The 24566-nt window shown below is 44.0% G+C and overlaps 2 protein-coding genes across 10 annotated transcripts in view; both read right to left on the bottom strand.

Moving 5' to 3' along the window:
- Nucleotides 1–14077, bottom strand: part of LOC118366430 (protein kinase C and casein kinase substrate in neurons protein 2-like) — a 49877-nt gene extending 35800 nt beyond the window's left edge. For 2 of the 6 annotated variants that reach the window (XM_052492529.1, XM_052492531.1), the window contains exon 1: nucleotides 13955–14021. The gene's annotated coding sequence lies outside the window, so the exon portion shown is untranslated. Of the gene's footprint in view, nucleotides 1–6801; nucleotides 6902–13954 lie in introns of all 6 variants that reach the window. The other 4 variants (XM_052492527.1, XM_052492526.1, XM_052492528.1 and 1 more) reach the window with 4 other exon arrangements.
- Nucleotides 14078–14349: 272 nt separating this feature from the next.
- LOC118366426 (polyglutamylase complex subunit TTLL1) lies at nucleotides 14350–24547 on the bottom strand. Of its 4 annotated transcripts, none has more exons than XM_052492517.1 (11): nucleotides 24433–24523; nucleotides 24245–24315; nucleotides 23827–23947; nucleotides 23205–23413; nucleotides 22763–22943; nucleotides 20663–20800; nucleotides 19770–19878; nucleotides 19478–19621; nucleotides 19236–19322; nucleotides 17755–17918; nucleotides 14350–16160 (listed from the first exon to the last, which is right to left on the bottom strand). In XM_052492517.1, the coding sequence occupies exons 2-11, from the start codon at nucleotides 24285–24287 to the stop codon at nucleotides 16028–16030; spliced, it is 1329 nt and encodes a 442-aa protein (XP_052348477.1). In that variant the 5' UTR covers nucleotides 24288–24315; nucleotides 24433–24523; the 3' UTR covers nucleotides 14350–16027. The 4 variants fall into 4 exon arrangements, 3 of the variants coding, with proteins under 3 accessions (XP_052348477.1, XP_052348479.1, XP_052348478.1); XM_052492519.1 differs by having other exon boundaries at nucleotides 23827–23954; nucleotides 24433–24521; XM_052492518.1 differs by having other exon boundaries at nucleotides 23827–23954; nucleotides 24245–24546.
- Between the last annotated feature and the right edge of the window lie 19 nt (nucleotides 24548–24566).

Below are 24566 nucleotides of genomic sequence, written 5' to 3'. Positions count from 1 at the left end.
AGGCGGAGCTCTCTGCCATCCTGGACCTCTATATTAGGCAGTGTCAGAGGAAGGCACGAAAAATGGACAAAGATATCAGCCACCCAAGCCAGACTGTTCACTCTCCTACCGTCCAGCAAACAGTACCAGAGAATCGGTTCTCAGACGGACAAACAAGCTCAGAGACAGCTTCTACCCACCAAACCATAAGACGGCTAAATAATCAATGGTTACCCTGACTATCTGCACTGACTCTATACACACACTCACAAGACACACACACAGCCCTTTCCACTCACAGCCATTCATCCCTTATTATGGGTTTAAAATTGGCAGATGTTTTCATTAAGCACCTACATTGGAACCCAGTGACTGTTACAGTAACATGATGTCAGAGCTCAGGTTCACAGCGTTGGATGGGCGTTTGACTGATAGCCGCTACAAACTTGAGCACTGCTCGCGACAAGAATATGACCCCGTCCCTCCTGCTAATTGGGCTACATTTGCACATTTGTTATTGTCTGAGTGAGGGAAATGCTGTAAAACGAGAGAAGTCGACGTGTTCTGAAAGATGAGACGTTGAGGATTATAATAGAAACCAGTCCAAATGTGCACAAACTCATGGAATTTACAGTGTCAACGTTTATGATCGCTATGTTTGATCCACAGTTACGGGATGACATGAGTTATACCCTGGGTTGTCCTGAACACAACGAGCCTGTGTTTGATCCAGTTATGGGATGACATGCGTTATACCCTGGGTTGTCCTGAACACAACGAGCCTGTGTTTGATCCAGTTATGGGATGACATGCGTTATACCCTGGGTTGTCCTGAACACAACGAGCCTGTGTTTGATCCACAGTAACAGGGTGACATGCGTTATGCCCTGGGTTGTCCTGAACACAACGAGCCTGTGTTTGATCCAGTTATGGGATGACATGCGTTATACCCTGGGTTGTCCTGAACACAACGAGCCTGTGTTTGATCCACAGTAACAGGGTGACATGCGTTATGCCCTGGGTTGTCCTGAACACAACGAGCCTGTGTTTGATCCAGTTATGGGATGACATGCGTTATACCCTGGGTTGTCCTGAACACAACGAGCCTGTGTTTGATCCACAGTTATGGGATGACATGCGTTATACTCTGGGTTGTCCTGAACACAACGAGCCTGTGTTTGATCCACAGTTACAGGGTGACATGCGTTATACTCTGGGTTGTCCTGAACACAACGAGCCTGTGTTTGATCCACAGTAACAGGGTGACATGCGTTATACCCTGGGTTGTCCTGAACACAACGAGCCTGTGTTTGATCCACAGTTATGGGATGACATGCGTTATACTCTGGGTTGTCCTGAACACAACCTGCCTGTGTTTGATCCACAGTAACAGGGTGACATGCGTTATACCCTGGGTTGTCCTGAACACAACGAGCCTGTGTTTGATCCACAGTTATGGGATGACATGCGTTATACTCTGGGTTGTCCTGAACACAACGAGCCTGTGTTTGATCCACAGTTACAGGGTGACATGCGTTATACCCTGGGTTGTCCTGAACACAACGAGCCTGTGTTTGATCCACAGTTATAGGGTGACATGCGTTATACCCTGGGTTGTCCTGAACACAACGAGCCTGTGTTTGATCCACAGTTATGGGATGACATGCGTTATACCCTGGGTTGTCCTGAACACAACGAGCCCGTTTGTCGTATTGTGGAAGAAAATTAGGTGTGGAGCACGCACAGGAATGCACTCATGACTCCAAAATTACAATCTGTTTGTCTTTAGTGCCTTTTGAAAGCCTAACACTGGAAGATCATATTTTATAAAACTTAATGAACCATGTTGGCAACAGAATAAGCTTTCAAATGATGCCAACCTGACCCAGATTGCGATTTTTAATGGACTGTTTTTGGATTGTGTAAATATTCATTGTGTGACGGTGGGGACGCATGGCTGTGTTCCAAACAAACAACTGCAAGAGATCTTGCTTCAGTTCCTCAATCTCAAAGCTGGGAGAGCTAAAAAAAAGCACCTTATAGTTGAAGGCTCTTTCAGTTAAAGTGCATTGAAATTACATAGGAACTGTGCATAGCTTGGAGAGATGCGTGGCAACTTAGCGAGACCAGTTAAACCTCTAACTCAACCCTTAAAATCGTTTTTTATTATCTTGCACCTACTCCAAAATGTCAATGAATATTCTTATGTTACTGAATGTATCCAGAGAATTTTCAGATTTTGTTAACAACAAATACTGTGAGAAGCAGCATAAAATGTAAATGCGCTTTGGAGAGATGTATTATTTTTACATGTATTCTTGCCTGAGCAACCTCCTGGTGGCAGAGCATTCCGTGATGATATTGCGCTATAACTGATCGAAGCATTAAATCTGTTTTCTTTGGTTTGAGTCCCGTGAAGAAACCCATAGACATATCCCCCGACCCTAACCCATAGACATATCCCCCGACCCTAACCCATAGACATATCCCCCGACCCTAACCCATAGACATATCCCCCGACCCTAACCCATAGACATATCCCCCGACCCTAACCCATAGACATATCCCCCGACCCTAACCCATAGACATATCCCCCGACCCTAACCCATAGACATATCCCCCGACCCTAACCCATAGACATATCCCCCGACCCTAACCCATAGACATATCCCCCGACCCTAACCCATAGACATATCCCCGACCCTAACCCATAGACATATCCCCCGACCCTAACCCATAGACATATCCCCGACCCTAACCCATAGACATATCCCCGACCCTAACCCATAGACATATCCCCCGACCCTAACCCATAGACATATCCCCCGACCCTAACCCATAGACATATCCCCCGACCCTAACCCATAGACATATCCCCCGACCCTAACCCATAGACATATCCCCCGACCCTAACCCATAGACATATCCCCCGACCCTAACCCATAGACATATCCCCCGACCCTAACCCATAGACATATCCCCCGACCCTAACCCATAGACATATCCCCCGACCCTAACCCATAGACATATCCCCCGACCCTAACCCATAGACATATCCCCCGACCCTAACCCATAGACATATCCCCCGACCCTAACCCATAGACATATCCCCCGACCCTAACCCATAGACATATCCCCCGACCCTAACCCATAGACATATCCCCCGACCCTAACCCATAGACATATCCCCCGACCCTAACCCATAGACATATCCCCCGACCCTAACCCATAGACATATCCCCCGACCCTAACCCATAGACATATCCCACTATCTGAAGTGTATGCAAATAGATCATACAAGTGGTTAGGATTGTTCTAAACAAATATATATATTTTTTTTAAGACTAGGAGAGAAGTAGTCAATCTCTCTTCAACCCTCAACCAGAAAAAAAATCATCATGCATGTTGTTGATATTTGTTCTGTTTTTAGTTAAGGCCAAGGCATGCTGCTCTGTTTAAAGCCAGCTGCAGCTTTGCTAGGCCTTTTCTTTGCTGCAACCTGACCATATCACCGGACAGTAATCAAGACAGACAAGACCAGAGCTTGAACATAAGTATAAAACGCAACATGTAAAGTGTTGATCCCATGTTTCACGAGTTTAAATAAAAGATCCTAGAAATGTTGCATTTGCACAAAAAGCTTATTTCTCAAAAATGTTGGTACCATGACGATATCCAGAGGCCCATTGTCGTGCCATTCATCCACCGCCATCACCTCATGTTTCAGCATGATAATGCATGGGCCCATGTCGCAACGATCTGTACACAATCCTGGAAGCTGAAAATGTCCCAGTTCTTCCATGGCCTGCATACTCAAACATACTCACCCATTGAGCATGGTTGAGATGTTGGGTCGTCACACCAGTTACTAAATCTTTGAAAATTGTTGCACTTATGGGGAACATCGCTGCACAGGTATTTTCAGGTCTCTCCAGAGATGTTCGATCGGGTTCAAGTCCAGGCTTTGGCTGGGCCACTCATAGACATTCAGAGACTTGTCCCAAAGCCACTCCTGCGTTGTCTTGGCTATGTGCTTAGGGTCATTGTCCTGTTGGAAGGTGAACCTATGGCCTAGTCTGGAGCAGGTTGTCAAGGATCTCTCTGTACTTTGCTCCATTCATCTTTCCCTCGATCCTGACTAGCCTCCCAGTCCCTGCCGCTGAAAAACATTCTCACAGGATGATGCCGCCACCACCATGCCTCACCGTAGGGACGGTATTGGCCAGGTGATGAGCAGTGTCTGGTTGCTCCAGATGTGACACTTGGCATTCAGGCCAAAGAGTTCCATCTTGGTTTCTTCAGACCAGAGAATCTTGTTTGTCATGGTCTGAGAGTCCTTTAGGACAAAAGGCCTGAATGGTTGTGTGCTGCAGAGATGGTTGTCCTTCTGGAAGGTTCTCCCATCTCCACAGAGGAACTCCGAAGCTCTATCTGAGTGACCATCGGGTTCTTGGTCACCTCCCTGACCAAGGCCCTTCTCCCCCGATTGCTCAGTTTATCCGGGCAACCAGATCTAGGTAGAGTCTTGGTGGTTCCAAACTTCTTCAATTTATGGAGGCCACTATGTTCTTGGGGACCTTCAATGCTGCAGACATAATTTAGTACCCGGCGCCAGATCTGTGCCTCGACACAATCCTGTCCCGGAGCTCTACGGACAATCCCTTCCATCCCATGGCTTGGTTTTTGCTCTGACATGCACTGTCAACTGTGGGACCTTATATAGACAGGTGTGTGCCAATCAATAGAACTTACCAATCAATAGAATTTATCCCAGGTGGACTTCAATCAAGTTGTAGAAACATCAAGTATGATCAAAGGAAACAGGATGCACCTGAGCTCAATTCAGAGTCTCATAGCAAAAGGCTAGAATACTTATGTAAATAAGGTATGTTTTTTTACTTTGAATAAATTAGCACAAAAGAAATCTAAACTGTTTTCACTTTGTCATTTTGGGGTATTGTGCGTAAAAATAATTTAATCAAAAATGTTTTTAAAGTCTATCGTAACAAAATGTGGAAAAGGGGAAGGGGGTCTGAATACTTTCCAAATGCACTGTAGTATGAAGCGAGTAAATAGTATTATTTTTGTTGTCTCCTTCTGCCTTGACAATATTACTTATGTTGTTCTTGTCTATAACTGTTCTTTCTGTACTCTGTCATGCATATTTTATGTGGACCCCAGAAATAGTAGCTGCTGCATGTGCAAGAGTTAATGGGGATCCTAATAATGTACAAGTTTTCACTCCGTTACTTTTACACACCGAAGGATTGAAAAACAATGAATTGGTTCAAGTGTGGGCTAGAGGACATCTTCGCTTTTAAACTTTATTAAGAGCTCTCATTTTATTGTGAGGAACTGCAGTGTTATCAAACATTTTTTTATGTTCTGTCCTCTGTTAATGAATGACCCCTTACACTCATGGAAATTAACCTACATGGAAGCAATTCATTCCTTTGAATCCTTCAGGGGGAGAGAACATACTTCAGGGAGGAGCAAAAATGGAATTAGGCCCCTAGTGTTGTTCCTGGCAGACTGCAGAGTCTGAAGTCCACTCAGCTTCTCTAGGCAACTTGTCATACATACACCGGCCAGAAAACAGAGGGAGCGAAAGCGAGAAAGAGGAACAGAAAGAAGAAGCCATCTAGTACACCTTTCAAATCAAGATGTTTTCCCGCCAACTTTTTTTATATATGAAAGGAATTGCTGGCAAGCCTCTAATTTTATTTCTGCCAACCGACCTAGTCATTATTAAGGTAAAGGTCTGCCTACGGCTTAGTATGAAATTTAGCCGTAATGCTGAGGCAGCACTGGCACGCACTACGCTCCTAAGCTCTTGGTGGTTGCTAGGCAGCGCCCGTTACTGCTATCCTCCAGCCAGTTCTAAACTTTGAGGCATGTCACTCCACCCAGCTCTGCATAGCATGCACTGTTTTCTTAACCACAACCGGATGGATCCATAAAGAATTACTGTGGGAATAAATATCACTGAATGACAAAAATATTAGAATAAAATAGGCTAGTGCAATTGAAGGCATCAAATTGTTGCTTACTGATAGTCCCAAAGTCATCCAATTGTTACAATACATGTGAAGCAATAGCCTACCCGTGTGTGTTCAACTATTTCAGGACCGTTTTACCCTGCTTTGAGACTAGCGTGAGGACTTATATTGATAACATCCATCAATGTCGGATTTTCTTTTAACTGAATCTCCGTTTGGATATTGGTTAGGCTACAATTAGGCTGGTGAAATGCTAAATTGAGGTGAGTGCTACTCATGATCATCTTGTCTAGTTGCCTCATTTACTATCACTGATCAGAATATTTTGCCAGCAGGTTATGTAGCTTAACAAGCGGATTGTTTTGCTCTTCCTTTTCAGTTGCTTAGTAACCTAGGCCAACTCCAGACCTAAAGCCTGTGACTTGTCTTAATCAATGTGATTTTGTATCATTGAATCTCCCCTGTATGCTGTATATGGTTTATTCTCTGGCTGGGAAAATAATTGGAGGTGGTATAGCTCATCTATCACTGATCAGAAACATTTACCACACAATAATGCAGCCTAAATCCAGTGTAGGCTTTGTAATGGTGTATACCATCCATACACGTCCACCCATATCGGCTCATGTCTACTGCCACTACTAAACTTGCCGGTATGTGCACAGGAGATATAAAAGGTTTATCCCGGCAAGAATGTATTATCCTCTAAAAAACATTTGTGTGTGTGTGTGTGTGTGTGTGTGTGTGTGTGTGTGTGTGTGTGTGTGTGTGTGTGTGTGTGTGTGTGTGTGTGTGTGTATATATATATTTATAGGCAACATACCGTAAAGTCTGTCTGTAAAGGGTATAGGATTTGCATGTGTCTCTCTCTCTCTGTGTGTATCCTCCTAAGAATAGAATTAGGAGTGGTGGTCTTCAAACACCTGCAAAACGAGGCCACAGATAAGACGTCGCACCAAATGGACAACTGCTCCAAATGGACAACTGCTCCAAATGGACAACTGCTCCAAATGGACAACTGCTCCAAATGGACAACTGCTCCAGTTTCAATTCTTGATGAAGGAAATAGGGAACTAGGCTTACGTGTGATGTGATCAAACAGTCATTTCATGTTCAGATATTACTACAATTATAGACCAGGTGTACCAAGCATGGTGCAATTCTGCAAATGCCAGCAGCAGAGACATCAAGTTCCAACATTGTCCAATAGCCTCTGATACACTGAACAAATCTAGGTCTGCGTACAGCATAGGAATACACTGCATACTGTCTACAGTGGACAATGCATTGGGCTACGTGGGGTATAGGCAGCAAAGCATTAGTCTACGTGGGGTATAGGCAGCAAAGCATTAGTCTACGTGGGGTATAGGCAGCAAAGCATTAGTCTACGTGGGGTATAGGCAGCAAAGCATTAGTCTACGTGGGGTATAGGCAGCAAAGCATTAGTCTACGTGGGGTATAGGCAGCAAAGCATTAGGCTACGTGGGGTATAGGCAGCAAAGCATTAGGCTACGTGGGGTATAGGCAGCAATGCATTAGGCTACGTGGGGTATAGGCAGCAATGCATTAGGCTACGTGGGGTATAGGCAGCAATGCATTAGTCTACGTGGGGTATAGGCAGCAATGCATTAGTCTACGTGGGGTATAGGCAGCAATGCATTAGTCTACGTGGGGTATAGGCAGCAATGCATTAGTCTACGTGGGGTATAGGCAGCAATGCATTAGTCTACGTGGGGTATAGGCAGCAAAGCATTAGTCTACGTGGGGTATAGGCAGCAAAGCATTAGTCTACGTGGGGTATAGGCAGCAATGCATTAGTCTACGTGGGGTATAGGCAGCAATGCATTAGTCTACGTGGGGTATAGGCAGCAAAGCATTAGTCTACGTGGGGTATAGGCAGCAATACATTAGTCTACGTGGGGTATAGGCAGCAAAGCATTAGTCTACGTGGGGTATAGGCAGCAATACATTAGTCTACGTGGGGTATAGGCAGCAAAGCATTAGGCTACGTGGGGTATAGGCAGCAATACATTAGTCTACGTGGGGTATAGGCAGCAAAGCATTAGGCTACGTGGGGTATAGGCAGCAATACATTAGTCTACGTGGGGTATAGGCAGCAAAGCATTAGTCTACGTGGGGTACAGGCAGCAATACATTAGTCTACGTGGGGTATAGGCAGCAATACATTAGTCTACGTGGGGTATAGGCAGCAAAGCATTAGTCTACGTGGGGTACAGGCAGCAATACATTAGTCTACGTGGGGTATAGGCAGCAATGCGTTAGGCTACGTGGGGTATAGGCAGCAATGCGTTAGGCTACGTGGGGTATAGGCAGCAATGCGTTAGGCTACGTGGGGTATAGGCAGCAATGCATTAGGCTACGTGGGGTATAGGCAGCAAAGCATTAGGCTACGTGGGGTATAGGCAGCAATGCATTAGTCTACGTGGGGTATAGGCAGCAAAGCATTAGTCTACGTGGGGTACAGGCAGCAATACATTAGTCTACGTGGGGTATAGGCAGCAATGCGTTAGGCTACGTGGGGTATAGGCAGCAATGCGTTAGGCTACGTGGGGTATAGGCAGCAATGCGTTAGGCTACGTGGGGTATAGGCAGCAATGCGTTAGGCTACGTGGGGTATAGGCAGCAAAGCATTAGGCTACGAGGGGTATAGGCAGCAATACATTAGTCTACGTGGGGTATAGGCAGCAAAGCATTAGTCTACGTGGGGTACAGGCAGCAATGCGTTAGGCTACGTGGGGTATAGGCAGCAATACATTAGGCTACATGGGGTATAGGCAGCAATACATTAGGCTACGTGGGGTATAGGCAGCAAAGCATTAGGCTACGTGGGGTATAGGCAGCAATACATTAGGCTACGTGGGGTATAGGCAGCAATACATTAGTCTACGTGGGGTATAGGCAGCAATGCATTAGGCTACGTGGGGTATAGGCAGCAATGCATTAGGCTACGTGGGGTATAGGCAGCAATGCATTAGGCTACGTGGGGTATAGGCAGCAATGCATTAGGCTACGTGGGGTATAGGCAGCAATACATTAGGCTACGTGGGGTATAGGCAGCAATACATTAGGCTACATGGGGTATAGGCAGCAATACATTAGGCTACGTGGGGTATAGGCAGCAATACATTAGGCTACATGGGGTATAGGCAGCAATACATTAGGCTACGTGGGGTATAGGCAGCAATACATTAGGCTACGTGGGGTATAGGCAGCAATACATTAGGCTACATGGGGTATAGGCAGCAATACATTAGGCTACGTGGGGTATAGGCAGCAATACATTAGGCTACATGGGGTATAGGCAGCAATACATTAGGCTACGTGGGGTATAGGCAGCAATGCATTAGGCTACGTGGGGTATAGGCAGCAATACATTAGGCTACGTGGGGTATAGGCAGCAATACATTAGGCTACGTGGGGTATAGGCAGCAATACATTAGGCTACGTGGGGTATAGGCAGCAATGCATTAGGCTACATGGGGTATAGGCATAGTATGCTGTGTGTGTGTCTCCTGGCATGTTGAGAAAACACAGACACCCACTAGCTCCAGAACTAGACCCGCTGGGGTTATATGAACCAACATCAAGGGATACAGGGCCCCCCCGGATTGGGCAGCTGTCAGCTGCACATAGAAATACAGGTTCCCAAAGTCAATGAGACAGAGATGGGTCACCCAGGGAGTAATTGAATGCACATGACCATTGAACGGCAGCACTGAGGAGCCTGAGACTGGAGGGGCCTGAGTCATGACACACTACAGCCCTGCTGCACCCAGAACAGACATGAGACTCCACTGACCTTTACCAAAGAGACAGATAGCGAGGCAGTGCGATAGCGAGGCAGTGCGATAGCGAGGCAGTGCGAGAGAGAGGCAGTGCGAGAGAGAGGCAGTGCGAGAGAGAGGCAGTGCGAGAGAGAGGCAGTGCGAGAGAGAGGCCGTGCGAGAGAGAGGCAGTGCGAGAGAGAGGCAGTGCGAGAGAGAGGCAGTGCGAGAGAGAGGCAGTGCGAGAGAGAGGCAGTGCGAGAGAGAGGCAGTGATTGAGAGAGAGAATGTGGGAAATAGAGTGAAACTGAATGAGAATAAAAATGGAGAGAAAGAACGTGGAAAAAATAACAAAAGAGAACAAAAGAATAAGATGAGCGAAAGCGAGCCCGTAACATGGTGATGTGGGAGTTGACTGGTAGGCTAAGTCTAAATAGAGAGGATCCTCAGTGTTGGCTAAATGACATGGGTGGAGGGCTAAACATAGCCTACCGTCTATCAGTGGGCTTCAATTATTTTCTATTTCTGAAGTTGACTACTCTCCACAGATAGCAGTTTGCAGTAGACGGACAGTGCTGGAATGTTCTTAGGCAACTCTGGGCTCAGGGCATTGTACTACTGGTTACAGGTCTGAACTCAGCCACACAATCCTGGCAAACAGACCCTGTCCATCCCAATATTCATAGCTTCAGGTCTGTACTCTTTAGCAGCCCCAGAGAGACAGACAGTGCTCTAATAGAAATCTATAAAAGAGACAGGGACAGTGGGGTACACATGTTAGGATGTTGATCTGTTCATAACACCACTGCAGGGCAATAAAGCGAAGCTCACAAGCATGTCATGCCCAAGCATGTCTGCTGACAGGCACAAACATGTCTGTCCTCAAGCAAGGTGTGTGTGTGTGTGTGTGTGTGTGTTCTCAAACACAGCCCCAGATAGATCTCACAATCATGCCCTTATAAATAAGCACCTCTCAGACAAAGACAGTGGTGTGTATTTAAAGATGGGAGTGTGTGTTCACCACTCTGTTCTCTGCTCCTGTCCCTGAAACTGAGTTCACACACATCAGACAGCAACAACACGTCGCAGGGCATTGCTTATGATAAGATTTTGACATAATCACAAATCTCCCTGCCCATTCTGCCATTAAACTCTGATTTCTGATCAGCCACCCTAGTTTTGCACTAACCTAATACATTATAAGATGAAAAACAAACACTGATCAAGGGCCAGGACGATACCAGTATGGAGATATTCGTTACTATTGTGGCAAGGAAACAAAACACAAAGCAGATTTGACTTCTTTAGGGAAACATCCCTAATGTTGGAAACAAACATCATTATGTCATCATCCAGATTTCCTTTTATTTATTTTCCAAGTTATAGAACACAATATGTTACACCAAGTTAACAGACCAAAGAGGTTGGTCTGCTTCATGGTTTCCATGGAAACAATGTCACGATACGGATATCGTCACAGCCCTACACTGACCCAGAGTAGTCTACCTCAACACACAATGGCAACAAGTTACCTTGGAGGGGTGTCTGATTAGTCTCCCTGTTACAAAAGGAGACACTTCCTTGTTGTCTGAAAAGTGACTCACTGACTATGTGAGCAGGGGAGGCCCCAATCACAGATGTTACACAGTTTGGCCTGACCAGGAAAATAACACTTCCTCTCTTTTGGGTGTAAAGTTAAAAGAGAAGAAAGAAGAACACAGACTCCAGAGTGAGGTCCAGGTCTGAGTAGGAGCGCAAATCAGCACTCCTACTCTGAGAGCCTTGTTACATATAGCCTCAAGGCTATAGTAGTAGGAGATATCACACATGTGGAACCAGCCATACATTGTACAAGTAGGCCTAACATGTATACACTAAACATCAAATGAACCTTGTTTAGAAGCCACTGGCTAAGTCCCAATTCTCCACCCTTCTCCCAAAGTGAGCACTTGAACACAATTCATGGATTAAACAGTGGAACCTCCCTCTAGCCAATGCTTTGACCCTTCCAATGCTTTTAAATCCATGACTGGAAGTGTGCTAGTAAGTGCACACTTTTGGAAAAGTGTGGAGAATTGGGACGAAACACTGAATGTCCTGTTGCTGCCTCTGACCATTGCATGATCGGTTCTTGAGGAGTATTCAGATGTAGGGGTTTAGTGGATCATTGTGACAATTCTGGATTATTTTATGCTTTCTTCCAGGGGGTGATAACATGGCTGCCATGGAATTATCTGTCATTTTGCTGAAATGGAAATGGCCAAACTTGTAATCTCTATGGTTCTACTCTCTGGCCTTAGTATAGACACAGGCCTGCATAGGGTGAATGTTACCACTGTTTCTTCAGAGTCTTATCATGGCAATGGAATGTAAAGACTACGGTACAGTTTTGCTACTAGGTCATCTACCTATTAGCAAATGTCCTTCTACTGTAGTCCTGAGGTAGTTTTTTTTTTCACAAGAAAAATATATCCGTTTCCATTTCCTTCTTTTGTTTCCTAAAATAATCATGTGTTGAGATGTATTTTGCAATGATTGCTGCCATCCCTACCATCTTATGTTAGTTCACAGTAGGACAGCATATTTATAAATCCCTATGGGGGTGTTTTAAAAGATTGTGTGCAAGTCAGAAGTTTACCCAATCGACTTTAGAGGAGTGAAGTGTTTACATAGCAACCATAGTTTGTAAACTTGGATTGTTTTTTCGATTGTGTCAGTCAGTCAACCTTGTCCTCCTTGGTGATGAAGCTGTGCATTTCTGCTGTTGATCTTACAATGACAGAATGGGGCCTACAGTGGGCCCTCTCTTTATGGCAAACACCGTCCCCAGTGGGTTAGAGTCAAGAACTCAATGTTGAGAGATTCTCTCTACATGGATAACAAAGTCACTGACACCACCAGCAGTCAACCCTACCCAAAAACCTTAGATCAAGGGTCAGGCTTAAACAATGGTATTTGTTCCATTCTTACAGGCATCTTCCATGTTAAAGTGCCAAACGAGGGAGACACATAATGGGGGGAAATACTGGATTAAGTGACATCACAGATGCGAGCAGTCTTCTAGTCACTTTCCTGTGGAAGCCCATGTGCTGTGCTGGCATGATGTTAAGGGCCCGGTCACCATAGAAACAAAATGAGTACAATGCCACTCCAACTTTTGAATGATAAAAATGATGATGGATGGTACTTTAAATCCTATAGTTTGACAACCCTGTTTTTTAAGCTTTCAAATGAGATCAAAATGGGTCCAGTCAACTTTGAGAATCTCCATCTCCTGAATGTTTTGGCATTCAGGTCCAAAAAGTCACTTCCATTCCACTTCTCTCAAGGGAAGGTTTTGGGTCAACTCCTATTTCTAAAATGCATCTTGTTAAAATCAGATTTGAAACCTAAGCCAAACCTAAACCACACATTTTAACAGTGCCACTTGGCCATTTAGTGTGAACCAATGATTTATATTAGGTGCGAACCAAGGTTTTGTTAAAGTAAAAAAGTGATTGAATTCATAAGTCAGTTTTAAAGTGAAAACTTTCTTTTTAGATAGAAACTTTTACCCTGTGACAAAAGATCGCTAGACACAGAACATTTGTGGTGATTAGTTGACTCTGAATTTAGACTGCATGAGATGACAGCGGGGTTATCTTTACTTCTGAAACCTGCCCCGCCCTTCTTCCATCAGTCACCGATGCAAGGGCTGTAGTCAGACAGATCTTGAGCCAACTAAAAATATACCCTAACAAAATACTCCCGATCCAATTTTAGTTCCCTAGTTAGGGAGCTAGCTAGTAAGTAAGCAATTGGCTATTATGCCAGTAATAGTTTACTAGGACTAGGTAGCGGGCTATCTTAAACATTGTTAGTTAACTAAATCATTAGCTGACGTTAACGTTAGCTAGCTACCAAACTAACTAGGTAGCCATCTACCAGGACCCATAACAAGTAACGTTAACTAGCTACCGACTGTACTGCTATGTCAACCATAGTTCGTTAGCTAGCTAACGTTAACTTTGCTGTTTCATAGCCCACCTTCCAGCTGGTTGAATAGTAGTGGCTAACGTTAGCTAAATAGCTTGCTTCTGGTAATGTTACATAGAAAAACTTTCGTACAGTTGCTGTAAAGTTTAAAAACCAAAGTTCCAAATGAACAAAATAGGTATTAGATATAGCTAGACAGATATGCTATCACTTTACCTCGAAGAGTTCCGCTCCTCTTCAGAGACGCGAATCAATGAATAAATTAGCTGTATTTAGCTGGCAAACCTTTTACCCGTTTTTTTTCTTACCAGCAACAGGAGCCGCAGCATCAACGCACCCACCATCTCTTCCGGTATGCAAAATAGAAAACCTTCAAAATAGTAGTTTTAATTTCAAGAAATGTCAAGAACTACAAACACAATGAATATATGGCCACTGATATTGTTTAGCAAAACGGCAGCCCTGCCACTTGTTTTGGTATACAGCTGAGGGATGGGGAAATGTGACCCCTCTCAAATTCAGAGAGTGCTCTGACACAGTCCGTGTTAGGTGTGGGAGTCTGTCTAATGCACACAGGTGACCCCTAAAAATAGAGATTTACACAAATCCCCCATTGTTTAATTGGATTTATTACATGCAGACATTTGAGGCACCAGGAATTATTAATACATTTAAAAACCAAAAACATTGCATGTTATAATTCCTATATTCAGTACATGTATATAAAACATAAAATTGCAGCTACCTGTATTTAACAAATAATGAGGGTAAAATATGACATGAAATGCATAACCAAATAGTGTCAAAAGTACATAAAAATACGTTATTTTAATGTAACAGTATATTTAATTGTGTACTAAAACCATCTGTAAGACAAAGGCAGCAGCACCATATTAGTATATATAAAACATGGTACAGTCTTCTATACAAAAAAGTCCAAATCATTAAAGGCTAAACCTAATGGTGACTGTTAGTGATAATTCACCCAAATTGGAAAATGACATATTGGTTTCCTTTGGGTGAACTATCCCTTTAACAACTCTGGGGACCACAGTGAGGTGGGGTGGGATGTATGGTACTGTATATAAGAAATGAATAAAGATACTCTATGGGTTATTACATTATGTTCACTTTCACACAATCAGATGGTTCAGTCTGTTGTAGCTCAGTAGCCACTTTAGCTTTAGTCAGCTTCAGCTTTAGTCTCTTGTATGCCAACCGCTCGAGGTGACCACACACTGTGACCAGAATGGGATTATCTTAAACACACAGGCAGACCAAGGGTGTGCTGGTCAGTGTCTCAAATGGCACTCTATTCCCTATATAGTGCACTACTTTTAACCAGGGCCCATAGGTAATAGGGTGCCCTTTGGGACGCAAACCCTGGTTTCGAGGTCACCCCTCCAAGGTCACACCACAGGAAAATATTTGTTGGCATGGCAATGTCATCCACAACACAAAATGAAAGGTACTTCAACGTTTGAAGAGCTGACCTCATCACTTTATATCCAGATATTTAACTGTAAAAGCATTTCTTAATCCCAAAGGTGAATTTATGAGTAACAACTAAAAAGTAAAGTTGTATAACCAAACATTGAACAAGTCTCTCAGTTTTGTAAAAGTAATTATGCATACTGTAGCCTTATACACTTTATAGCCGACTCCAGTGGCTTGAAAAGCAAACGCTTCAAAGCTCACTTTCCAGTCTTACTTTTGTTTGTTGTTAGCATTGTCCATTACACTATGTTTTATACAGTCAACAAAAAGCAAATGCTTTTCTGGTCATACATTTCAAAATAAAGAGGTGAATCATGTCGGTTTTCAGACATTAACAGAATAATTACACACGCCGATGTGTCTTAACCTAGAAAATATTCTGCTTGAAAACATTAAAAAAACATTAAAGTAAAACAATTCCACAACAATATATGAAAACATTATTCAAACGTGCATTGATTGAAATCCTCTAACAGTCATCTGAGAACGTCCCCTTCCCATTGCTATATAAAAGGTTGATAAATGCTATAATTTGGTGTATTATACAGAGCTTCTGATAAACGTGAGTGTGTGTGTGATCCTTTCTTTACTGACACACACGTGTCCTTGCTTGTGATGCATGGTAGGGTCCTCAGAGCTTACTGGGTCCTCTCCCTCCCTGTCATCCTTCCATCCCTCTGTCTGGGTCGTCCCTTGCCCCCGACCCCCTTTCCCCCATGAATGACACAGGAAGAGCGACGAGAGGTCAGTAAAGGGACAGTGAGGCACAGTGAGGCTTTGGACATTACCACCTCACTTCCAGGTGGCGGCAGCTGGGCGAGGCCCTGTTCCCCCCTTCGCCATTCCCTTAGACCCCAGCGACTGGCCTGAGCGACTCCGTAGGTCACGTTCTACATTCTCGCTCAGCGCCTGCTCCTCGTCGTACCTGAGGAAGGGAAAGTTGGAGGGAGGGAGGTAGGGAGAGAGAGACAGGCAGGGACAGAGGGGAAGACAGAGAGAGGCAGGGAGGGAGAGAGTGGTGAGTGAGAGAGAGACGGAGGCAGGAAGGGAGGGGAAGAGACAGAGGATAGAGAGAGAGACAGAGGATAGAGAGAGAGAGTACACTCTTAGAAAAGGCTTCCAAAAGGGTTCTTCGGCTGCCCCCATAGGATAACACTTTTTGATTCCAGGTATAACCTTTTTTGGTTCCAGGTAGAACTCTTTTGTGTTCCAAGGGTTCTTCAAAGGGTTCTCTTATGTGGACAGCCGACGAACAGTTTAAGGTCCTAGATATCACTTTTTTTTCTAAGAGTGTATGTGTAAGACAGAGTATTGGTAAGAGCTACAGTGGGGTATGAAATTATTGACACCCTTGATGAAGATGAGCAAAAATAGAGATCTTTGGCCACGCACACTAGTGGTGGGTTTGGCGTCGACATGAGAATGCATGAGCAGAAAAGAACCCAGTACCTACTGTAAAGTTTGGTGGTGTATCTTATGGGGCTATTTTGCTTCCACTGGTCGTGGGGTCCTTGTTAAAATCAACGGCATCATGAACTTTACCCAGTATCAGGATATTATTAACAAAAACCTGGTTGCCTCTGCCAGGAGGCTGAAACTTGGCGCAAGTGAATCTTCCAGCAAGACAATAACCCCAAGCACACATCACAATCCACAAATAAATGGTTCATTGGCCCCAAAATCAAAAGTAGAAACCTATTGAAAAGCTGTGGTTTGAATTGAAGAGGGCAGTCTATAAGCGCAGACGAAGTATATCAAGGATCTGGAAGGATTCTGTCAGTGGAGGCTGCTGAGGGGAGGACGGCTCATAATAACACCTGGAACAGAATAAATGGAAACCATGTGTTTGATGGTTTTGATACTATTTCACTCATTCTGCTCCAGCCATTACCAAGAGCCTGTTCTCCCCAATTATAGTGCCACCAACCTCCTGTGGATTCTGTATGTAGGAATGGTCTAAGATCCCTCACAAAGTGTTCTCCAACTCATAAAACAAGTTAAAGATGCCAGATATAGGAAGTATAAAGACAATATAGTAATAACATCACAACAAAAATGTAACTCTGAGGTAAAAGGCTGTGTGTTGTCATTCTGATCGGTCAGATAGCTAGCAACAATGACTAGAAGCTGCTATGCGGTGAATCGTAGATGGATTGTTTCAGTTCATCTGATCCTAAATCAGTTCACAGTTAGAGATATTTTCTCTAACTGTTAATCCTGGCTTGACGGACCAATAGTTCCAAAACGTCAAACCCTGCTCATCTGGCACTCCACTATTAGATTTTTTAAAAACAAATAGTGTGTTTTTTTAACCCTGGGCCACGTTCCGTAGTCAAATGTTGTCAAATGCTGCAGATAGAAATGCCATGATTAGATCCGACTTGATTCCTAATTCTACATGTCAGAGAAGCATAGCATATTTCTATCTAAATATTCCGAAACGCTGCGTCCTGCTGAACACGCCTCAGGCCTGTTTTCTCCCTCGAGCGCTGTGATAGGAAGAGGGGGCTGTCACTCACAGGACTTGGTAGTTGCCCAGGGCCTCTCGGGGTGGGCTGCGGTTCCAGCGGCAGTCGGGAATGTCCCCGTTGGGTGTGACGATGTTGAGAGTGTCATTGATCAGATTGTACTTCAGGATCCGGTCGTTGGCTGTGCTGGAAGTGAGCGACGGAGAAGCGTTAACCTGGAGGACAGACGCGGAATAGACACACACACACACACACACACACACACACACACACACACACACACACACACACACACACAGCAGAGAGCACAGGTCAGGATAAGCATTAGTCATTATGTACACACGGGCCAGCATGGAAAGTTCTGTCCTGAGTATGAGTAGAGTACAAAGTACTGGAGACTAGTAACAGGCAGGAATGACCTCACTATTTCACTGTTTTCATTTCCTATCAGTCCCCATAGGAACTGGGAGCTGCTTATCAGGCAGGAAATGTGCCACACGGACAATGTATTAGCAGCAACGGTGGGTGTGGGTTGTAAATATATTGGCACACAGACACTCACATGGACAGCTAAGAGAGAGAAAAAGAGAGATCAATCCCAGAAAGACATGAGCACACACACACACACACACACACACACACACACACACACACACACACACACACACACACACACACACACACACACACACACAAAGCTTGGTTGGAATCACTCCCTTGATTCCCAGGCCTTGCAGACTGAGAGACTGCTGCAGGTTGGTTCCTCAGCTGTTATTCTACAATACACATCAATGAGGGCTTGGCATTGGCATGCCGGCTATTCTGCCCCGGGTGGCTGTACCAGAGGATCTCACAGCGGATCAACACTCATACACACGGGGACGCTTAGTGAATACGGGACCAGGGAAACTTAAATGATCTACCAAAATAGACCTTTTTTTTTTATTCCTGTTCAAGTCAAAAGTTGAATTCCTCTAGTACCCTCCGAGAATGTTTGACTTCATGTACTCAGCCAGACATTCACAGTGAGAAACCAATAGAAAGTAAACGACTCAGTATGCAAACAATGGCAGATAGAGAAGATTGAAGGAGTTTACAAAGTCATAACAACAGACAATTGTTTAATTGTGACATTCCTAAATCCTAAAAACATACACAACTGCTGGTGAACCAGAGTACGGTTTGTTTCCTGTACATTGCCTTGAGCAGGTTTTAGTCAAACACCTCAGAAACAAACACACACACACACATATACAAACACTCACACACAGAGAGAGAAAAGTCAACCCTAAGTACATTAAACTTGCTAGACAGAGAAAGGAACGCAGCACTAGTTTCACTTCACAAGCAATGCAGAACAAAGAAAACCTTTTGACACGAGGTCATCTTAGTAGGAACTAGACTTTGTGAGTAAATCTATAGCATGTTCACAATAAGAGATACTTTTTTACTTCAAGTCATTTTTGCCAATGTCATGTAATTACACTGTGTTTGTGTGTGTGTGTGTGTGTGTGTGTGGGTGGGCGCCTCACCTCAATGAGCCATGGCTTCAGCTTGTCATCGATGATGATGTCATATCCATAACACTCAAAGCAATGTTTATCATTGTTCATGACGGGCTGTGAAGAGAGAGAGAGGGAGTGTTTAGAGGGGAAAGGGAAGTTAGTGCGTTGAGTGTGTGGGACAGGAGTGAAAAAGGGAAGAGCAGCTGCAACACAGCAGGGATAAAATGGGGAACACGTTTTTGTTTCCGTATGTGTGTGTGACCACTCACAGCGACAGCCTTTAGGGACTGCACCATGATCCAGTGGATCTGGTCAAACAGTCGGCTGGTCACCTCCTTCCCCCTGGTGCTCTCCAGGTACAGACGCAGGTTACTGACCGTCCACTTCCCACCGTGGACATGGTTATAGTCATCCTGCAACGTGTATAGATGTATTGTACACACGTAGAAATATATACGCATAGAAACTCACATATTTATGTAGGAGACATTTCTGCCTGTTTTAGGCCCATTTAGTGGGTTGTGTATGTGTTATCTGTCTTGACAACACACACACACTTACCCCATGTCTCTGAATGGCCACATTGGTCAGGTGCACAAACATGTTGTCCAGTTCACTAGTGCTGGGGGTGTATTTCACTGTGCAAAACCGGCAGAAACCCAGTTTATACCTGGAAGCAACACAAAGGTCCAAATGGACCAATTTGTCAAATATTGATCTGATCAAATGCTGATGTTAACATTGATCCTAGTGGCAATATCCTTTATTAATGTTTTACAGAATTTGGAAAACTCATTTGCGACCAAGCTTTAACTGAAGTCTTGAGATGTTGCTTCAATATATCCACATACTTTTCCTTCCGCATGATGCCATCTATTTTGTGAAGTGCACCAGTCCCTCCTGCAGCAACGCACCCCCACTACATGATGCTGCCACCCCCGTGCTTCACGGTTGGGATGGTGTTCTTCTGCTTGCAATCCTCACCTTTTTCCTCCAAACATAACGATGGTCATTATGGCCAAACAGTTCTATTTTTGTTTCATCAGACCAGAGGACATTTCTTCATGTGCAGTTGCAAACTGCTTTTTTTATGGTGGTTTTGGAGCACTAGCTTCTTCCTTGCTGAGCGGCCTTTCAGGAATATGTTTTTTTCTTGGCTGGTTTGTTTTGATTTTCCCATGATGTCAAGCAAAGAGGCACTGAGTTTGAAGGTAGGACTTGAAATACATCCACAGGTACACCTTTTTCATAATTACAGAATTATGAAAAAGTATATGCATATTGCACTGTTTATAATGATGTATTTGCATTTCATGTAACAGACTGTCTATGTTTCTATTAGCATGGGGACAATTAAGTTATTATCTATCTATTACCTATCCAGTCATTTCAGAGCGGTAGGACTTGAGGGAAATGAACCTGGGCTGTAGGCTTTAGGTTAATCATAAACCTACATGTAACACTTGAGAGGTCGATAGGTGGTAACCAACACATAGAGACGCAGGTCAAACTTCTTGCCTCCGATCAGCAGTGGGTTGTCGATGTACAGAGAGATGACATAGGCCTCCTTGCCACTTGAGGCCGCTACAAACCTAGCAAACACAAAGGAAACGGAGCATCAGTCATTTATCTATGGACATCTCATCTACGGACAACGGTGTTGAGAACAGCAGATTCCAGAGTAGTGGGGTAATACTACCTGTATGACATAAGACTGACTGTGAACAATGCAAATGCAAGCAAAGACTCACCTTTGGCAGCCACACACAGGACATGTTTATCAGTAGTTGGTAGAGGTGTGTGTGTGTGTGTGTGTGTGTGTGTGTGTGTGTGTGTGTGTGTGTGTGTGTGTGTGTGTGTGTGTGTGTGTGTGTGTGTGTGTGTGTGTGTGTGTGTGTGTGTGTATATACCGTTCAGGTCAGGAGTTTACATGCAATTAGGTTCGAGTCATTAAAACTCGTTTTTCAACCACTCCACAAATTTCTTGTAAACAAACTATAGTTTTGGCAAGTCGGTTAGGACATCTACTTTGTGAATGACAAGTAATTTTTCCAACAATTGTTTACAGTTTATAATTCACTGTATCACAGTTCCAGTGGGTCAGAAGTTTACATACACTAAGTTGACTGTGCCTTTAAACAGTTTGGAAAATTCCAGAAAATTATGTCATGGTTTAGAAGCTTCTGATAGGCTAATTGACATCATTTGAGTCAATTGGAGGTGTACCTGTGGATGTATTTCAAGGCCTACCTTCAAACTCAGTGCTTCTTTGCTTGACATCATGGGAAAATAAAAAGAAACCAGCCAAGACCTCAGGAAAAGAATTGTAGACCTCCACAAGTCTGGTTCATCCTTGGGAGCAATTTAAAAATGCCTGAAGGTACCATGATCATCTGTACAAACAATAGTATTCAGGTATAAACACCATGGGACCACGCAGCCATCATACCGCTCAGGAAGGAGACCCGTTCTGTCTCCTAGAGATGAACGAACTTAGGTGCGAAAAGTGCAAATAAATCCCAGAACAACAGCAAAGGACCTTGCGAAGATGCTGGAGGAAACAGGTACAAAAGTATCTATATCCACAGTAAAACAAGTCCTATATCGACATAACCTGAAAGGCCGCTCAGCAAGGAAGAAGCTACTGCTCCAAAACCACCATAAAAAAGCCAGACTACGGTTTGCAACTGCACATGGAGAAATGTCCTCTGGTCTGATGAAACAAAAATAGAACTGTTTGGCCATAATGACCATCGTTATGTTCGGAGGGAAAAGGGTAGGCTTGTAAGCTGAAGAATACCATCCCAACCGTGAAGCACGGGGGTGGCAGCATCAGGTTGTGGGGGTGCTTTGCTGCATGAGGGACTGGTGCACTTCACAAAATAGATGGCATCATGAGGTAGGAAAAGTATGTGGATATATTGAAGCAACATCTCAAGACATCAGTCAGGAAGTTAAAGCTTGGTCGCAAATGAGTCTTCCAAATGGAGAATGACCCCAAGCATACTTCCAAAGTTGTGGCAAAATGGCTTAAGGACGACAAAATCAAGGTATTGGAGTGGCTATCACAAAGCCTTGACCTCAATCCCATAGAAAATGTGTGGGCAGAACTGAAAAAGCATGTGCGAGCAGGGAGGCCTACAAACTTGACTCAGTTACACCAGCTCTGTCAGGAGGAATGGGTCAAAATTCACCCAACATATTGAGGGAAGCTTGTGGAAGGCTACCCGAAACATTTGACCCAAGTTAAACAATTTAAAGGCAATGCTACCAAATACTAATTGAGTGTATGTACACTTCTGACCCACTGGGAATGCGATGAAAGAAATAAAAGCTGGAAAAAATAATTCTCTCTACTATTATTCTGACATTTCACATTCTTAAAATAAAGTGGTGATCTTAACTGACCTTACGCAGGGCATTTTTACAAGGATTAAATTATAGGAGTTTTGAAAAGCTGAGTTTAAATGTATTTGGCTAAGGTGTATGTAAACTTCCGACTTCAACTGTATGTATGTGTGGTTGTGGTTGTGGGTGTGTGTGTCAGCACTCACGTGGAGGTACGGCTATCTCGGGACCACTTCTTGATCTGGGAAAGTTTGTTGATGAGGAAAATGCCTTTTCCCTGAGCCTTCCCACACGGCTTCATTATCCACGTGCTGGAAGGACTCTTACGGAACTCCTCCACAAACAGATTATAATCCGCCGGAAGCATGAACGTCACCGGCACAAAGTCTGGGTCACAACCAGACAGGGAGAGAGGGAGTATAAAAACGCAGAGAAATATGAAAGGACAGTATTGATGACATTTGTTTAACGGCACAAAATAATGAGTGAGTTTAGCTATTTTAGCCCAAGACCCCAAAAAAGGGCCACTTCTAGTCAGAGCCCCTTGTAGCAGGTGCAACTGAAATTGAAATGTATCTTATGTCCATATTTATTTACATATACTGTAAGTAAGCAGTGTGCGTGTACGGGAAAGCTCATAACTGCCACCTAAATAAAGGTATTTCCCGTTTTCGTCTTTCTCGGCCAGCGGGCTTCCCTCCTTCTCCATATCTTTGCGGTAGCGTTTGATGTTCTTGATCATCAGGTCCTTCCTGGTCAACTCATAGTGGTTGGGGAAGTGGTTGACCATCTGCTCATCCGAGAGACGGTAACCCGTGTCCACACTGAACACGTTCCGGATGGTCTGGACGCTCATCCTATAGGGAGGCATAGACGGATCATAAACAAGGTTTCTCCAAGACTGATGGAGATTCGCGGGGGGTAGCCAGTCAGGGATGGGATTTTTGTGATTAATCAGGAATTTCTGTTTTTCTGAATGACATTATCTGTTATTTACAGTTGCACATCATTGCAGTTTGTCTAATTTACCCCTGAAGCAATATATTTTATGTTGTCCTGGGCTGTGTTCAGTATGCACAAATAAAAGAAAACGTTTAAAAAAGAAGGTGAGTGTTTTTATTGGACAAGACCAAGTAGCAAAGCATTCTTCTCTACTGTTTTGTGCACACTGAACACGACCCTGATCTCTGTATGTGCTACACTGGTATTCATAAGCACCCACTGTGTATTGTCACTCAGAGAAAGCTCCATAGCTCCAATGACAGCCTACCAGTAGAAGTTCCAGTCCTCGCTCTCTGTGACCTGAGTCCATCCTCTCTTCTCAAAGTTGTTGATGAGTACGGATTTCTCAATGTCGGTCACCCATTTCACCTTATTAGCCATGGTTCCTCCTAGAGTCTCTCACACACACGCACACACGGAAACACACACCAATGCAAGCATAAACACACATGCACAGATGAGCTTAGCACGTGTAATAAACATAGGTATAACTAACGTTAATAGTCTATTGTTTTGAGCCACTGCTGTTAGCTATCTCGCAAAAACACTGAATTCATGTGCTATATTCACAACTATCTTTTGGTAGCATTTTGGTGTACTGTAAAGCATTGAACGCAATCGCGTTATGTCAGCTAGCTAAGTATCTATGTATCCTTCCACTTCAAATAACAGTTTTAGCTAGCTACCTGGAAATCGATCTTCTAATCTTCTTGTCAGACCACCGGTCATCAGTCCCAGATAGCTGGATCCACCCTGCCTGAGACAAATGCAAAGGAGAATGATTTGTCATCCAATCGTGATGTCTGGTTCAATCGCCTTCAATGGGAATGTAATGCAAATTATAAAGGAGAAATCCTCAATTTATTGACTTCACCCATGTAATCTGCTAAAAGGGTGGATGCTAGTTATCTCTTATCTTGATTTATCGATCCATCCCAGTCAGCTGGAAGATGAATACCGTGCTCTTCCGGGTGAATAACCTAGCAACCGACGACGCGTCGAACTGTC

This window comes from Oncorhynchus keta, chromosome 33, assembly GCF_023373465.1.
Source record: "Oncorhynchus keta strain PuntledgeMale-10-30-2019 chromosome 33, Oket_V2, whole genome shotgun sequence".
Taxonomy (NCBI): Eukaryota; Metazoa; Chordata; class Actinopteri; order Salmoniformes; family Salmonidae; genus Oncorhynchus; species Oncorhynchus keta.
The sequence above is the reverse complement of the archived record's forward strand: the minus strand, read 5'-3'. Positions and strand labels throughout refer to the sequence as shown.

Bases quoted from the DNA above. Each gene is read 5' to 3' on its own strand.
- LOC118366426 (XM_052492517.1), bottom strand. From the start codon at position 24,287: ATGACCGGTGGTCTGACAAGAAGATTAGAAGATCGATTTCCAG. The intron at 20,801-22,762 runs GTGAGTGCTGAC...TGTGTTTGCTAG, and splicing joins CGAGATAGCCGTACCTCCAC to GTTTGTAGCGGCCTCAAGTG. The intron at 19,622-19,769 runs GTAAGTGTGTGT...TACACGTTGCAG, and splicing joins TGGCCATTCAGAGACATGGG to GATGACTATAACCATGTCCA.